At 35.1% G+C, this 18,170-nt stretch overlaps 1 protein-coding gene across 1 annotated transcript in view; it reads left to right on the top strand.

Annotated features, from left to right (window-relative positions):
* Positions 1-18,170, top strand: part of mRpS5 (mitochondrial ribosomal protein S5) — a 119,957-nt gene that overhangs the window by 44,361 nt on the left and 57,426 nt on the right. The window contains exons 5-6 of the mRNA XM_090399991.1: positions 6,821-6,855; positions 13,593-13,683. Coding sequence (XP_090256117.1) covers positions 6,821-6,855; positions 13,593-13,683 — 126 coding nt within the window. The remainder of the gene's footprint in view (positions 1-6,820; positions 6,856-13,592; positions 13,684-18,170) is intronic.

The following is an 18,170-nucleotide window of genomic DNA, read 5'->3' as shown; positions in this document are numbered from 1 at the left end:
TAATGCTTTAAACAATTATCATAAAAAACCGAAAATTTGGCTACGCTATGCAGACGATATTTTCATCATATGGCCAGGAACAACAGAGGAACTCACTGCTTTCAAAGATTACCTGAATAATATACACAAACAACATAAAATTTACTTTGGAACAAGAAGAATATAAAAAATTTCCCTTTCTTGATATAAAAAAGATAATAAATTATCCTTCTCCATCTATAGAAAACCCACCAACACAGGAAGATTTCTTAATGCGGCCTCACACCACCACCCCTCGCAAAAAATAGGTTTAATAAAAACCTTGAGGGACAGAGCTTATAATATTTCCAGCACAGAAAAACAGAGAAATGAAGAATTACAATATTTAACACAGATCCTCCAAAAAAATGGTTATGAACCTAAGACAATAAAAAAAGTCCTCAACACACCTCCTACAAGCATCTCACAAAAGCAAGATTTCAAGAATGCAATCACGCTTCCATACATCAAGAATGTTACAGACAAAATGGCCAAATTACGAAGCAAACAAAACATCAGTTACTTTTCTACTGCTGGAAAAAATTCCAAGATTTCTGCATACCCCCCCCCCCCCAAAAAAAAAAAAAAAAAACCTCTCCATCATCCCTTAAAAAAAACCAGGTGTTTATAAAATTCATTGTTCCTGTTGCATCTGCTACGTAGGCCAAACGAGGAGATCAGGAGAAATTCTTATGAACGAACACCAAAAAGACGTGCAAAAAAGAAGAGAACACAAATCAGACCTAGCATATACCATACAACTTCCACCGGCCATAATGTACCCTGGCAAAAAACAAACATGTCTTACATTGAAAAAAAACTGTTACATAAGGAAATTTAAAGAAGCTGCAAACATGCTTAAATTCCAATGCAATGCAACAAAAACCAGAGCCTAATTCTACACCAAGTTTGGTCAGCATTGATAAAAAAAATATATCCAAGTCAGACCTCGGACAGTGTGAACGTGAACAACAGAACTTGACAGCATACAGCATTTTGAAAGTTTATTTTTCACTTGGTTAGAGTATAATAAATTTAGTTTAATCCTTTATCCAAGTGTGAGCAAACAAAGTTTGCACCTGAAAGTATCTTCAGGACTGGGGTAAGGTGGTACAACACCAGGGCACTCCTTGCAAAGGTGGAGCAAGCTACCAACACTCCTATCTCAGTATCTCCCATAATGCAAAACACATCTCCTTGCGGATATGTGTTAGACATATCCGCAAGGCTTTTTAGAGGAAAGAGTGCTGTAAAAGGAGTTAGAGATGATAAAGGTGACATGAAAACAGGAGAAAAAGATATCCTTGAAGTATGGAGTAATTACCGTATTTGACACACTGACGCATAGAACGCATCCCCTTTTTTGTACACATTTTTTTTAGGAAAAAAACTTTATCACTGAATATTATAATGAATTTACAGTATTTCAAATATAAAGTAATAAGTAGGTCTACTTTCAACAAATACCTAATCGAACTAGGAAAGAGTACCCACCTTTTAATTGTCAAAATCCAGAAGTTCATCTCCAGAGCTAAATGAAGAGATATTTCAAACCTCTTCTAAATCAGAATCTGAGTCCTTATACAACAAATTGTCCTCTGTACCATCCAGTGCATTACTAATTCCACACTTCTTAAATGATTTAACCACTGTCTCAGTTTTCACAGCATCCCATGAAGCTTTGACCCACTCACAAACTTTCAAAATGCTAGGCCTTTTCCTTCATCCCTTTGCAAAGTCTAGAAGTACCATAGTGTAGTCATTTCCCTTATCTAATTCTGCTGTCAGTCTATTATAAAATGTGAGTAAATTATTCCTGATGGCATAACCTCAAAATCTGAAGACTGCATCCAGCTGTTCCACTCTTCCTTCATAAATCCCTTAAATGGTTTATTAATACAGACATCTAAACGTTGAAGCTGACTAGTTAGACCCCCCCTGGAATTACAGCTAATTGAGTTTTCAATTCCTTGAGTTTATTTGTAACATCATCTGTTCTGTGAGAACGAAGCTGATCCCATACTAGCATGGCAGGCTTCTTCACCAATCCACCAGGGTGCCTAGACCAAATTTTATCTATCCATAACTTCATTCATCCTCCATCCATCCAGCCTTTTGCATCAACATTGACAAACACGCCTTTAAGCAGTTTTTCTTTGGGTCTTCCTTTTAAAAATCAATAGTGGCGTCAATTTTGTCCCATCAGCACAGCAGGATAAAACAACCGTGTAGTGAGTTTTTTCGTGCCCTGAAGTTTTAATAGTAACACTTTTAGTGCCCTTGGAATCTACAGTTTTGTTTGAGGACACATCAAAAGTCAGCGGAACCTCATCTATGTTTCCTATTTGCCCAAGTTCAAAATTTTCTCGTTTCCTTGCGTTAATGACGAATCGATGAAATTCAATAATTTTTTCTTCATATTCAGCTGGCATTTTTTGCGATATTTTTGTTTTAGTCTGCATACATAGCTGGTTTCTCTTCATGAATCTTGAACACCATGATGTTGATCCAGTAAAGTTGGCGATCACTCTGTTAGTGGCTATCGCTTTCGCTTGATGAATAATCATTTTTGTAGACACTGAAAGTCCCGCTTTTCTGTGGTCTAAAATCCAAGTATTCAGTTCTACCTCAAGTTCTGGCCATTTTGCAGTTCCACTTTGTAGGTTATGTTTACTGTGAGTTGCTTTTTTAAAATCCTCTTCCTGATTCTGCCAAATCATTTTCTCAGTTGGGGGTGGTCCAAAATCCCTCTCTGCAGCCCTGTTTCCATGTTCTTTAGCATACGCAATCACATGTAGCTTGTATGCAATATTTGTAACAATGCCGACGTTTTTCCGCCATAATTTGCCAAGAAATTTAACAGCAGAAATTTGTCACCGTTCACAACTGCGACAACATTTGGAAAGTTTAAATGAACAGGACACAGCTGTGATCATCGATGACAGTGCATGCGCATCCACTGAACTCTACATCAGTGTTTCTCAAAATGTGGTACGCGTACCCCCAGGGGTATGTGAAAGGTTTTCATGGGATCCGTGGCAATTTTCGGCTATGCATCGTTAACGGATAGAATAAAATTCAATGTATTCATGAAGTTCGAGATCGTAAAACGTTCCTATTGTATCAATGAATAAGGTACAGAGACATATGTAGACTGTGCAATATGCTTCTCAAGAAACAGTGCAATTAGAGACAACTGGGATGAAAATGGCACTAACTAATGAATCACATGTCCCCCTCCAACAGAAAATGCTGTGAGACTCGAGCAAAACCATATGTTGCCGGTGCAACATATGGTTGTTTGAGTGAACGTGTTAAAATGAAGAAATATATAGTGAATGTGTTTCAGATATTATATAAGGAATTTGGTTGAAGAGAATTAGCATTTCAACTCAGCTGTCAGCTTGTCTTTGTCATTTAGTAGCACGATCTTTTGTTAATACCGCACCAATCATATAAACGCAGATGTCTGAAGTTTGAGAAACACTGCTCTACATAACTAGAATGCTCACACACACACATACTGCAAGGAAGCAATAAAGAAATCGCGTAACTCGGAACAGAGAAAATTTCCAGAAATGAAAATAATAAAAAAACAGAGTTTTGGTATAACATGCACCTTGTTTTTCAGACCTATTTTCAAAGAAAAAAAATGCGTCTTATACCCCGGCAAATACGGTACTTTGAAAAATTGCTAAATGAAACAAGCAGTGATAGCACAGTGGTAAAAACGCTCAGCAGACATACAGTCATTAATACATATCCATACTTGAAGTAGAAAAAAGCCATCGAAGGCTTGAAATGTAGAAAGGCAGTAGGAATAGATGATATTCGACCAGAAATGTTGAAATGGTGGTAATAGTGGCTGCACTGCATAGTTCAGAATACATTGACAGAGGGACGAATTCCCGATGATTGGAGTATAGCTCTCATAGTACCCATATATAAAAAGGGAAATAAAACTGAATGTGCGAATTACAGAGGTATTTCCCTACTGAGTGTTCCTAGCAAGATTTATGCAAGTATACTTGAGAAACGGTTGAGAAGAATTGTGGAAGAAAAGCTTGGTGAAGAATAAGCTGGATTCAGGCCAAATAGAGGCTGTCAGGATCAGATCTTCACTTTATCACAAATAGTGGAGAAATCATGGGAGTATAACAGAGATCTGTATTTAAGTTTTGTAGATCTGGAAAAGACACATGACAAGGTGCCGAGAGAGAGAAGCTATTTAATACGCTACGGTTATATGGTTATATGCGGCATTATATCAAGCAATACTTAGTCTTTATTTGAGTTGTAAGTCAGCAGTTAGAATTGAAGGAAGTACAGGAAGATGGTTTAATGTTAAATCTGGTGTCAGACAAGGATGTACATTATCCCCTTATTATCTATATAGTTAGTATCTTATAGATCACATTATGAAGGAAAGTGGTATTAAACATGATATCAAAATTGGAGCTGTTAATGTCAACTCTTTGCTTTATGCAGACGATGTTATACTTCTAAATAAATCCACTACAAGTCTGCAAGATTCCTTGACTAAATTGAATAACTGTTGTAATAGATATGGTATGAAGGTCTGCAATAAAAAGACAAAGACAATGAAAATAGGCAGAATCGTTGAAAATGTCAACTGCATTGTGAACAGAGATCCTGTGGAACAAGTAAAACATTTCAGCTACTTAGGCACGATTTTTAGTGAAGATGGTAAATTAAATATGGAAATAGACAGCAGAATCAATAAAGCTGGTATGGTAGGAAGTCAGTTGAATAAATTCATATGGAATAAGAGAGAAATTAGTCGGAACACTAAATTAGCTGTATACAACATAAGTTAAAACTCAGTGTTCAAATGAGTTTTAACTTGTGGATCTGAGAGCTGTGTTAGAAGTAAAACACTTGACCGAAGACTAGAGACTGCAGATTTGAGAGTCTTGAGAAAGATTAGGGGGCATGAACAGATGGCATCAATGGCAGTATCATATTAAAAATGAGGATATTAGGAAAGAACTTGACATTTTCAGCATCCAGAAATGTGTTAGCAGAGTTAATCTCAGGTGGTATGGTCACTTAAACAGAATTGGCAAGGAAAAGACCCAGAGGAAGACCAAGATATAGGTGGATTGATATGGTAAAAAGTGCCATAGATAATAGAAATATAAGATCTGATAATGTTGGTGTCTTGACAAGTAACAGACTGATTTGGAGGAAAATTGTAGATAGAAAATTATTAATGATGTAAATTTTTCATGTAGTACTATCATATTCTGTACACCCCTTGAGGGTACATGGCAGGAATTCGATGATGATAATGTGTCAAACATCTTTTTTTAAATATTGACGTTGTTGATGTGCCACTTGCATGTATGCATTATAAATTTAACTACATAATCATAGATGGTGACTGATACATATCATATTAGGCTATTTATTTAATAGGACATCGATATAAAATCTATGAATTCATATTATACAATTAATTGAATAAAGTGAAATTACAAACTTACATTACATTTAAATGACTTTTCTGTTGCTGATTACTGGTAGAAAGTTGCTTTATAGAAGGGCTGTAGTGTGTACATTTTAATGCTACCTAGGCACTGCTCAAATCATTGCTCAGTCTATTTCTCCCTTTCAATTTGATATTATTTAAGGCAGAAAGTAGAGTTTCCCAAGAGTATGTAGAAGAGAAAATTGTTAGAAGAGCTTTAGCAAAGATTTTAAGAGCATGGCAGTTTTCGGGAAGGCTTAGAATTTCACAGTCTTAATTTTTATCCATGGTATCATGCAGATGTTCCCACTCAAGTTCTTCTAATTCATTTCTAAGACCAATAAACTTTCTTTTCCAGATAGGATTACACTGGAAGTCGGCTTGTTGCATTTCTAGATCTTTTAAATCCAACCACTCAATACCATCTAATTTAAGATCCATGAATTCTGTTTCATCAGGATACTTTATGCTATTTATTTATTTAATACTCTACTGTTTAGATCTCCAACAGAGATCAACTATTCTCTTTTATTTACGTTGGTTACTTTTTCTTATTAAATGTTTTAAATCATTAGATTCAAAAAATTCCTCCACTTCATTGCTTTTTTTAACATTCTCATTTAATTGGACAATATGGCAGATTATTGAAGTAAAAGTTAATCAGGTAAAATTTTGAAATATTAATTATACATTTTTTTTTTTACATGTATAATACAATTTAACATTTATTATTATTTAAGCATTTATTTATGATAGCACATTTCTAAAAAAAAAAAAAAATGAAGCTTTGGTACATGTGATTTGCTATTAGAAACTTTTTTTTTGCCTTCATGAATATTTAATAGTATTATTTAGATGGTTTGCTTAAAAAAATCAGCTTCAACCTTTTTTTTTTCAAAGTTACTAATCAAACCATACATTTGTTTTATTGTTTGTAATTTCATTAGGTCACATGTTATCTAATGATAGTCTTTCTTGTTATATTCATTTTTTTGGAATCTAAATTGTTAAAATATCAATCGTTACTTTGAATTGTAAATGCTTCAAACATAATTGCATTAAAAATTACCTTTATAGTGCATTACAGATTTTGTGGCTTTTATTGAAGGGCATTCAACTTTTAAAACAACAATGGGTAATAAAATAATTTACAAAGAAAATAATTTAAATATTATTTTATATTTACATAATCTGCTTTTTTATTGCTTATTTAGTTCTCTCAATTTAGCTGTTAAATGCCTTTTGTTTCAACTTAGTTTTCAATTTTTTCCCCAACATAATGCTAAATTTTTGAAATTTATTTCCTTACAGAAACTTTTGAGGGTTTTGACACCATAGTTCTTCAGGTAATATTAGCTTTAAATTAATCATTTTGTCATATAGAAAATTATAATACCACGTCTCACAATAAAGTAATGAGATTGTTTTAATAAAGATAAGTAAATGAAAAATTACCATATTACTATAGTCATATTCAAAGCAATTCCATTCTTTATAGGATAATATATGAATTTCAGCTAATTTTTCATCTTCTAGACCAGTGATAGCGAACCTTTTTACCCTGGTATGACCAGAAATGCTGAAGTATGGAGGTATAAAAGTCTTACAGTGGCTGCATTGCATAGTTCAGAAGGCCTGGACAGAGGGACAAATTCCAGATAATTAGAGTAAAAGCTCTCATAGCCCATATATCAAAAGGGAAATAAAACTGAATGTAAGAATTACAGAGATATTTCCCTACTGAGTGTTCCTGGTAAGATTTAGGCCAGTATACTTGAGAAACGGTTGAGAAGAATTGTGAAAGAAAAGCTTGGTGAAGAACAAGCTGTATTCAGGCCAAATAGAGGCTGTCATGATCAGATCTTCACTTTACGACAAATAGTGGAGAAATCATGGGAATATAAAAAAGATCTATATTTAAGTTTTGTAGATCTGGAAAAGACATATGACAAGGTACCAAGAGAGAAGCTATTCAAAACGCTACAGTTATATGGTGTCGATGGGGCATTATATCAAGCGATACTTAGTCTTTATTTGAATTGCAAGTCAGCAGTTAGAATTGAAGGAAGTACAGGAAGATGGTTTAATGTTAAATCTGGTGTGAGACATTATCCCCTCTGTTATTCATTATCTATATGAATCACATTATGAAGGAAAGTGGTATTAAACCTGATATCACAATTGAGATGTTAATGTCATCTCTTTGCTTTATGCAGTCGATGTTATACTTCTAAATAAATCCGCTACAAATCTGCAAGATTCCCTGACTAAATTGAATAACTGTTGTAATAGATATGGTATGAAGGTCTGCAATAACAAGACAAAGACAATGAAAATAAGTAGAATCACTGAAAATGTCAACTTCATTGTGAATGGAGAACCTGTGAGTCCCTGATTGTGATTCTGCCAGTTTTAGATGTTGTGATATGTATTCTTTGCGTTCTTCAAAAGTTTTTTCTAGGAGCCATTTGTGCTTAATTTCAAAATGTTTCTTACATTCCAAGTCCTACTCACAGATTGCTCACCACACAATTTACAGAGAACTATATCGCCTCTATCAATAACACCATATTATTCATGTTAAAAATATGATAGAAGCACAATTCCTTACATAGAGGAGGACTTCTGCTCCCGAATTATTAAAGAAGCCACAGCAGTTACCCGCTGTATACAAAACCTTAACAGGAACCAAAGACTAATCTTGCCCGTGATCTGGAAGACTCTTATTAGATCTCTAAACTCACCAGAACTGAATTACAGTGCCAACTATAGAACGTTCCTAAATAACAAGTGAGATCGTGCATGCTCTATGCATGTATTGTATGCACTCTGTTCTTTGTCTAATATAATTGAAATCGGTTGATTATAGTTTGTAACAGTTTTTAACTTTTTAGTGCCTTACATCAGTTATGTACCCTGAAGATGCCGACAGCCTCAGTTGGTGAAACTAGTTGGTATAACATAGTTGTTTCTTATATGTACTTGATCAATATACTCCCATTAGAAGTCATTCCATACCATATTGTTCAGTCCAGGCATCTTGGAAATTTCTTCCACTTCCTTTCCGTGATAATTTTAGTTTTTTATTAGTGCTAGCTGCCATTGTAAAAGGGTTCACAAAGTAAAAAAAAGCACAATTATATACATTAATAATTATTAATTATTACTGCTTATTAATTAAGCATTAATAATTAATAAGAACTAACAATTACTGAAAATGAATTATACACCAGCAACTCAAATTACTTAAGTGGCAGACCATGCAAGACTACCTCTACTTTCAGAAGGGTTGCCAGCTTTATTACCGGTACATTCGTAGCAGTCCTGTTACATTTTACTCTCTGTCATGCTATTTAGTAGGTTTTGTTGTGACGTCATCGTAAGTTGTTACTATTTGCATTATTTAACAAAATTTACCGAATTTATTGCTATGAAAATGTTTTCATTATTTACTCAGATAAATTCAATATTTAATGCTGCAAATTATATTTTCTGTTAAAGTGGTTTTAAATATGTTTAGAACTTGTATTACTCAGTCGAGAGACTTGGAATGCATGCATGAATAAATTTCACACAGAAACCAACTGAAAACTTTAAGTTTATAATATATAAAGCACTTATAAGTTTGTATCATATAATATTGATGATAATTTTTATTAGTTTTTATAATATCATATGACTATGCAGAAATTATAATGATTAAGAAAGAAAACATTAGGCTAGTTATAAAATAGAAATAAGCTAACTACAAAATCAAATAGAAATAGGCTAACTATAAAATATAATTCTTTCAATGAACTGAAACCTACCTTCACCTTAACTGAGAGCGATCTTACAAGATTTATCGCATTTTTTTCATCAGAATACCAATATTTTTCAACATCCAAGGTTTGTCACCTGAAACCCTCAAGCATGTCATAGGTTTGCCATCATTGTTCTAGACTGAAATCTTTCTTCTGTGGATTTTGCGAGACTGAAATAGTTTTTCTCTGGACTTTGTGATCTTTTGGAGTGTTTTAAGTATGGTCTTTCAAGACAATTTATTTTATTTTAAGTTTTGGGAATAGAAAGAGGTCAGAATAGAACTGTCTAGTTCTTTGACCATGATATTTTGCAAAAATGTTTGCCTTTTTACTGAGACTTGTGGAAAACATCTAATTGCTATTTTTTTCTGCTCACTCAAATATCCTGTCAGAATTTATAGCCTTTCTTTTTACCTGTAAGTGTCTCTGATATTTAGCTGCCATTTTAACTGTTAAGTGAATATCATTTCATAACAAACATATTTCAGTAATTTTGTAACTTTTTATTTCATATTCTATGTTTTGGATATTTTTCACTCTTTTCTTTTGAACATGTTAAAAAGCTTTGATCCAATTAAAAAGCCATGCTGTTCCAAGTTCACTGACACTATCAAAACATTTGCTATTAAATGGGATGCTACGTTTTCAAATGTAACAATCCCATTTAGTAACAAATGTTTTGAAATATTGATACCATTGCTTCAAGTGCTGCCATATATTCTCTAATGAAATTATTCTCGTTATTTTATTGTCAGAGTTTATAATCTTTTTTGTCATTAGAAAAAAAAAACGAATTAAAAGAAGAGCTATAAATTCTGACAGGATATTTGATTAAATAATTTTGTTACCACAAAAATATTAATCTTAGTGATTTAATTTTTAGTACCTGTTGCTATTGTAAATGCCTTGCCTCTGAATCCTCTCCACTTCCTTTTCCCTTCAAAATCTAGGTGACCAAATCTGAGCACAGTACCCAGATGTCATCATATTGAGACTTGCCTTATAAAGAGGGACAGTATCATCCTTAATTCTAAGCTCTACGTTTGGTCAATAGAGCAGGGTTCCCAGATTATCTTACTCTTAGTCTACCCATGGTACTAAATGTTATACTATTATAATAGTAATAATATATTATTTAATGATCAATCTATACATTATTGTGCTATCTACTGCACACTAATAGAATTTTGCCGGCCTGTTTGGCCGAGTAGTTAGCGAATCCGCTCTCCAGCCAAAAGGCTGTAGATTCGAATCCCACCGATTGTCTGTGAAAATAGTGCTGGTGGTCAGCAGTAGATGGTGCTGGTGTAGATGATGAAGGTAGTTACGGTTAGTGGAGTGGTTGAGATGGAGAGTTGTAGAGCAGGTGCCCTCCCTTGATGAGTCTTTGGACTCCCTGGAGGTGTAATGTAATAATAATAATAAATAATCTTAGTGATTTAATTTTTAGTACCTGTTGCTATTGTAAGTGTCTTGCCTCTGAATCCCCTCCACCACTTCCATTTCCCTTCAAAATCTAATCTGAGGTGACCAAATCTGAGTACCCAGATGTCATCATATTGAGACTCACCTTATAAAGAGGGACAGTATCATCCTTACTTCCAAGCTCCATGTTTGGTCATTAGAGCAGGATTCCCAGACTATCTTACGCTTAGTCTACCCATGGTACTAAATGTCTTATAGGTTACCAACCTTTTTTGAGTGAGATAGACATGAAAAAAAAAAAAGTACAAATAAAAGGATATATATATATATAATATATATATAAATAAATATAAACATTGACTCCTGAGTGAAAAAATTCTTGCATCCAGGATTTAAGGTATAGTTTGTAGATGATCCTGAAACTCAGAATATTTGAGCATTGCAGGATCAAATGGGGAAGAGAAGGGAGTGAGTGGCAATAGAGCAAACTGGCTGTCCAGTTACAAAATGTTGAATATAGTAGGATGCAACTTGCTAAGTAGATTTCTGTGCTAGACTTGGTCAGAAATCTTCAAAAATGTCAGTAGTGATTCCATGAGTTTCTTTGAGCTTTTGCCTTCCTTTTGTCATATACGTTGCATGTCATGAAAAGGCTCAAAGAAACTCATGGAATCACTACTGACATTTTTGAAGATTTCTGACCAAGTCTAGCACAGAAATGGGAATTTCTGTGCTTAGAAATGTGAAATCCATACTTATGTTCATCTGTTGGTGAACTTCCTGGAAGTTGACTAATAGATGAACACAAGTATGGATTCAAATTTTTTCAATTCCTGCATTTTTGACATGGACTTTTATACATTTATTTATGGGTTTGGATTCTAGGTCATACCAGGGTGAAATCAACATCCACTACTCTTAGTAAAACTTCCCACAACTCTCATATTCATAGTATTTTTTTTATGTGGCTCTCACTCACAAAAGGTTATATGTAAACATTACAGTACACATTTGTAGCCTGGGTGGAGACTAAGGAGTTTTTATCTTTTACAGTTGCGAACTGTTAGTTTCCAGACTAGAGACAAAATATGGAACTTTTTCTAGGCACTTCAGGTCTCCAGTAAGCAGAACAGTGGTCTCACACCTGGCAATGAAACTGATCACCTACCTAAAGACAATCGCAATTATCCACACCCACAGCAGGATTCAAACCTGCAGCCTGTTGTTAGAGAGCAGATATGCTAACCACTTGCCAACCAGGCTGGCAATATGGTCTTTTCCTAGGTGCATTTGCAAAATACATAAGTATTTATTTTGTTTTGGCTGTCCATCTGCATGCTGGACTCTGGTCAGAGATGGGCAGTGACTGCATAGCAATGCTTGAGGTCATTGTGACAATTAAGAAGACCTAAGTTCACTCCCATCAAATCTGGACTACAAGGGACTGTTAAGAGCCTTTTAGACTAGCAGTGAACAAGCCCTGCCAACTGAAATGTTTTATTTCACAAACTTATAACCCAGCCAGAGAAACATTTGCAAGTTATTGGAACTTGCAAATGTTCTTGCAAAAGGGTATACTGTATTAAACAACTTCTCACAGCTGTTTAATACAGTATACCCTTAATTGATTTGGTTTAATACAGTATACCCTTAATTGATTTGCAAAATACATAAGTTAATAAAATACATAATTAATACATAGTTAATACATAGTTTTAATTCTAACCAGCATAACTAATTTTATTTGAAATTCAGTTTCAGAATCCTCTTGAAAATTTGTTAGGCCATCTAATTTTTTTTTCCCCAATAAAAAAGGTGGAATAATTCAGAATTAGATATACCAACAACTTTGTTCTGAGTGAAGATTTTATAACGTGGTATATGTGCAGTAGAATATGTTTACGTTGCTCACTTTGGGTGAAACCATGTGAATCATTTTTAAGTTTAAAATTTAGTAAAAAGATTTGAACTGATAATAGTTTAATGGAATTTAGTATTTAAGATCTCTGGAAAAAAATTATCAAGACCATTTATAATTAAAAAAAATTAGGCAGCACAAAATTATATCTGAGGTATGTAAATCAAACTCAGTATTTCATAAACATACTCTAACTTTTGATATGTCAGATTTTTACAAAACCACTGCTGTTCAATAGTGCTCTTTGAATACTGTAAATTTCTTTGCATCTTGTGAATGCTGCTTCGGTTGACCAGTGGATAGTATATCTACTCTCCAGCCAACAGGCTATGGGTTTGAATCCTGCCACAGGTGGATATTCGAATGTCTTCAGATGATGTATAAAATATTCTTGCCCAGTGTGAGACCACCATCTTACCTACTGGAATAAAAGCAGCTTCTAAAAAGTTCTATGCTTTTTCTCTAAAGCAGGATTTTCAGATTGTCCAATGTTTAGCCCATCAACATTATTAATACATGTGTGCTATAGATATTTAGCTTTTCTTGGGTGAGACTGCTACTTCTGGTTTACGTTTCTTAGGTTCATATTGTATTTTTATTTTCTAGATTGCTCTGTAAGTATTTTACAGATAAGATAAGCAAAGATAAGAGCAGCCCATCACCAAACTGTTTTTTTACTTCACTATATTTTTGTCACATTTATTGAGGAAAACATACTTTTTTTTGAGGGAAGGGGAAATAGCAATTGGTTATCAGTGTTAAACTTATCACAGAGAATTGACAATTTTAATAGAGAATATAGTAAAGCTAAAGTTGAAGATTTTGGGAAAACATTATAAATAAAAATCTGAAAAGAAGCATGCTAACATTAAACATTGTCATCTTTATATTTTAATTATAAAAAAGTATTTAAGTGTATTTATATCTGTGTGTATAGATGGTGCCCATAACCCGTTTCCGAGGAAGCATTGGTCGCCAGAGAAGGATTCGTGTGCTTTCAGTGACAGGAAATAAGAATGGTGTGATTGGTTAGTGTAATTTGAAATTTTAAGAGCATAGTTGAAAGTTTAATTGCCACATCCAGAAAAATTCCATTCATGTACTTTGTGCCCACTTATTCCATGTTCAGAAAGCCAAACAAATTTGCAATCATACTATTGAGTTGCATCTAATATTATTTTTTTCCAGATGGTGTTGGAAGAACTTAGAGGGAGGCCTTGTGAATTTTTAGGGTAGGATTAAAGTACTTATGTTGATAAACAAGCTTTGTTGGTATAGAGAGGGGGGGGGGTGTATACAGTAATCATAAATCTCTGGGAAAATAAAATAAATAATGCATTTTTGAAAGTTAGGTAATGTAAAAACTTGGCACTGAGGGATTAAAATATCAGCTTGCACAACCTGATTGCATTTAGCACTTAGCCAGTGTTTTATTAATTGTATTCTTAGATTCCATGTTATCCTGTTAATCAGTCTAATAATTTTATATACGTCATTAAATTGCAGAGTTATGTTATTATCCCAACAACTACTTTTGTAAAAAATAAATAAAAATAAAATTAAAAAATGTAATTGTTGGCCTGGTTGGTGAGTGGTTGACATATCTATTCTCCAACCAGCAGATTCAAATGTTGGCATGGATGTTTGTTGATTGAAGGATGAATTTCATTCACCAGTGTATGATCACTGTCTCTTTTATTGGATACCTGTAGTGGCTTGAAAATGTTTGGTCTGTAGAGCACTTTTTTCAGATTATGTACAAATACAAAAGTGTATTTAAAAAAAAAAACTCTTAGTTTACCAACAATAGTATTAACATATGCCAATATGCAGTATTGCTTAGAGAAAAGCAGAGGGAAATAAGCCAGTAACTAGATAGATAATATTTCTTGTTAAGTCCAAAATATCTAACAGATATTTATAACTTTCAACATAGCAACCTGCATTGCTCTTTAGCAGTTCATAATTGTCCAAGAAAATTTGATACTAGTGCACTTGTTAATAAAATCTTTGCATATATATTGTTTAATCAGTTTAATATGTTGTTTGTGTTTACTCAAAGAAAAATGAAGGACAAGTACCTTTTATTATGTAAAGTGACTTTTTTCTTTATTAATTCAATGTACCCTTTAGTATTAGCCAGTTATGTTTCATCATATGATCCATTCTTCCATGGTAAATTTCTTCTAAATGAACGCATGACAGATTAATCCTTCCAAGTTCTAAACAAACTGCAAACTAGAAACTTCATCTAAACAAGTTAAGTCAATTAATAAAACTATTACATTTCTACTATATTAGACTTTTCACGCTAGTTCAAACATAAAATAAAGAAACTATCTATTTGAGATCTTATTGCATCCTTACTTTGAGTTTCTTTTGACAGGAAAGGAAACAACATACCTAAACTACATTCCACTGAACTTAGAGTTTTCAAATATCTCACAGATCACCAACATAATTAAAGATTAATGGCACACCAAATCATCTTCAAAAACATTGACTGTTTTTATGTGCATTCACTTACAAAAGATTGTAAACTTTTGTAGTAGTACCAGAGTGCTTTTTTTTTTTTTCCTTGTGTAGAGGCTTAAGTGCTGTGAGGACATTATGCTGGAGGTTTAATGGATTTTTTACAACACTCAAAAAGAATTAAAATAGAATTTAATGCCTCCTATATTTCGTCCTAGTCACTAGGACATCTACGGGGATTACAGAAACAATTAATGTAACATGCACACAAAAACTTACAATACTAAGCCCAACCACGTGGGTGACACTAAAGTCCTGTCTAGGTGGAGCGCCCTCTAAGGGCGGTCGTAGGTGGCCTGGAATGTAAGGTGGGACCTCTGGTGATGAGTGTTTCCCAAATCTTCGGAAGCTTAATGCAACCGTATTTATTTAGATTTGGTTGGTTTCTGAGAGCTGCTGCTGCTGCTAAGAAAAGTCTCTCTTTCTTGAATTTGCTGTGGTGGAGGGTGGTCTTCCATGATACTCTGTGGGTGGTGTCCAACACATGGTCAGCCAAGCCTGAATGGCCATAGTTGTGTTTAATGATGTACGACTTGTGTTCCTCCAGGCGGATGGATGCTGATCTGCCTGTCTGTCCAAAGTACGCAAGCTTACAGGAACAGGGTACTTTGTAAACTCCAGGCAGAGAGAGAGAGGAGGGAGCTGATCTTTCGTAGACCGGATATGGGTAGCAAGTTTGCGGTAGGGCTTATATGCTGTGTGTAGGTTATACTTTTTTAGTATCTTGGCTATTTTTTCCGAAGTGCCACGGATGTAGGGTATGGTGATGGCATTTTTAAAATCTTGTTGACGAGAGGGACGGGGAATGGGGGAGGAATTGATTATGGGAGGAATGGCTACAGCGAACACAGTATCAAAAAAATAATCAATTCCTCCCCCATTCCCCATCCCTCTCGTCAACAAGATTTTAAAAATGGCATCACCATACCCTACATCCGTGGCACTTTGGAAAAAATTGCCAAGATACTAAAAAAGTATAACCTACACACAGCATATAAGCTCTACCGCAAACTTGCTACCCTTATCCGGTCTACGAAAGATCAGCTCCCTCCTCTCTCTCTGCCTGGAGTTTACAAAGTACCCTGTTCCTGTAAGCTTGCGTACTTTGGACAGACAGGCAGATCAGCATCCATCCGCCTGGAGGAACACAAGTCGTACATCGTTAAACACAACTATGGCCATTCAGGCTTGGATGATCATGTGTTGGACACTACCCACAGAGTATCATGGAAGAAAACCACCATGCTCCACCACAGCAAATTCAAGAAAGAGAGACTTTTCTTAGAAGCAGCAGCAGCTCTCAGAAACCAACCAAATTTAAATAAATACGGTTGCATTAAGCTTCCGAAGATTTGGGAAACACTCATCACCAGAGGTCCCACCTTACATTCCAGGCCACCTACGACCGCCCTTAGAGGGCACTCCACCTAGATAGGACTTTAGTGTCACCCACGTGGTTGGGCTTAGTATTGTAAGTTTTTGTGTGCATGTTACATTAATTGTTTCTGTAATCCCCGTAGATGTCCTAGTGACTAGGACGAAATATAGGAAGCATTAAATTCTATTTTGATTCTTTTTAAGTGTTGTAAAAAATCCATTAAACCTCCAACATAAAGTACCAGAGTGGACTAATCCCCATGCTTGCTTTGATATATATATATATATATATATATTTATTATTATTATTATTATTATTACGGGCAACTCCAGGGAGTCATTAGACTCATCGAGGGAGGCCCCAAATCATTTTCATCACAACTATTCGACATTCATACAGTATCTATCATACCTCGCCTTAAACTCATTCACTGTCACAGCATCCACCACAGACTCAGGGAGCGCATTCCACTCATTCACTACTCTAAAAGTAAAGAACCCAGCTCTAACACCTTTACTAACCACACTTTTGCCCAGTTTCCATGGATGTCCCCTAGTCCTCCCACAACCAGCCCTGTTCTCAAAAATATCTTCTGAATTAATTTTATAGAAACCCTTCAGTAATTTGAATGTCTCAATCATATCTCCCCTCCTCCGCCTATCAACCAATTTTTGCAACCCACAAATCCTCAACCTGTTCGCATACGGTTCATTCCACAGACCTGCTATCATCTTGGTCACTTGCCTCTGGATCCTCTCCACCTCCTCCCCATCAAGAAGAAACCTAGGTGACCAAATCTGAGCACAGTAGTCGAGATGAGGTCTTATCAAGGCTCGATACAGAGGAACAATAACCTGCTTGTCTCTGCTTGTCAACGTATTCTTCAGCAACCAAGTGATTTGATGAGCTGATTTGGCCACTTTTGCAATGTGTCCCCTAAATTTCAATTCCTTATCCACCAACACTCCTAAATCTCGTGCCTCATCAATTTCCTGGAGCACGGTTCCACCAATGCAGTAAACTGCCTCCCATCTTTTTACCCCAAAATGCATAACCTTACATTTTGCCACATTAAATTGACATCCATTCTCCCTAGCCCAGACCTCCAATCTATCCAAATCATCCTGCAAAATTTTGACGTCATCTGCATTCACTATTGCCCTACCCAACTTCGCATCATCCGCAAACAAATGAACTGTTCCTCTCAGATCCTTTCCTATATCATTTATGAACAAATTAAACAGCAGTGGTCCAAGAACAGATCCTTGTGGTACACCACTAGTCACAGGCCGTCTTGTGGACTCTACTCCTGAGTAAACCACTCTCTGATATCTCTCCGTCAACCACCCTCCTATCCATCTCACCAACCCTATGTCCATTCCCATATGCTGCAATTTACTGATTAGAATTCCATGTGGTATCCTGTCAAAGGCCTTAGCAAGGTCCAGCAGAATCACTGTAAACCCATTACCCTTATCCAGTTCAGCCGTCACTGTGTTATAATACGTGAGCAAGTTACTGAGGCATGACCTACCTTTCACAAAACACCATGCTGTCCCCGATACGGTATCCCATTTTCATCTATCCAGTCTTGTATTTTCCTAT

This window comes from Typopeltis vanoorti, chromosome 11 (genome assembly GCF_054136105.1).
Source record: "Typopeltis vanoorti isolate ZY-2024b chromosome 11, IOZ_Tvanoo_1.0, whole genome shotgun sequence".
NCBI lineage: Eukaryota > Metazoa > Arthropoda > Arachnida > Uropygi > Thelyphonidae > Typopeltis > Typopeltis vanoorti.
Note: the sequence above shows the minus strand (reverse complement) of the source record. Positions and strands in the feature narration are given on the sequence as shown.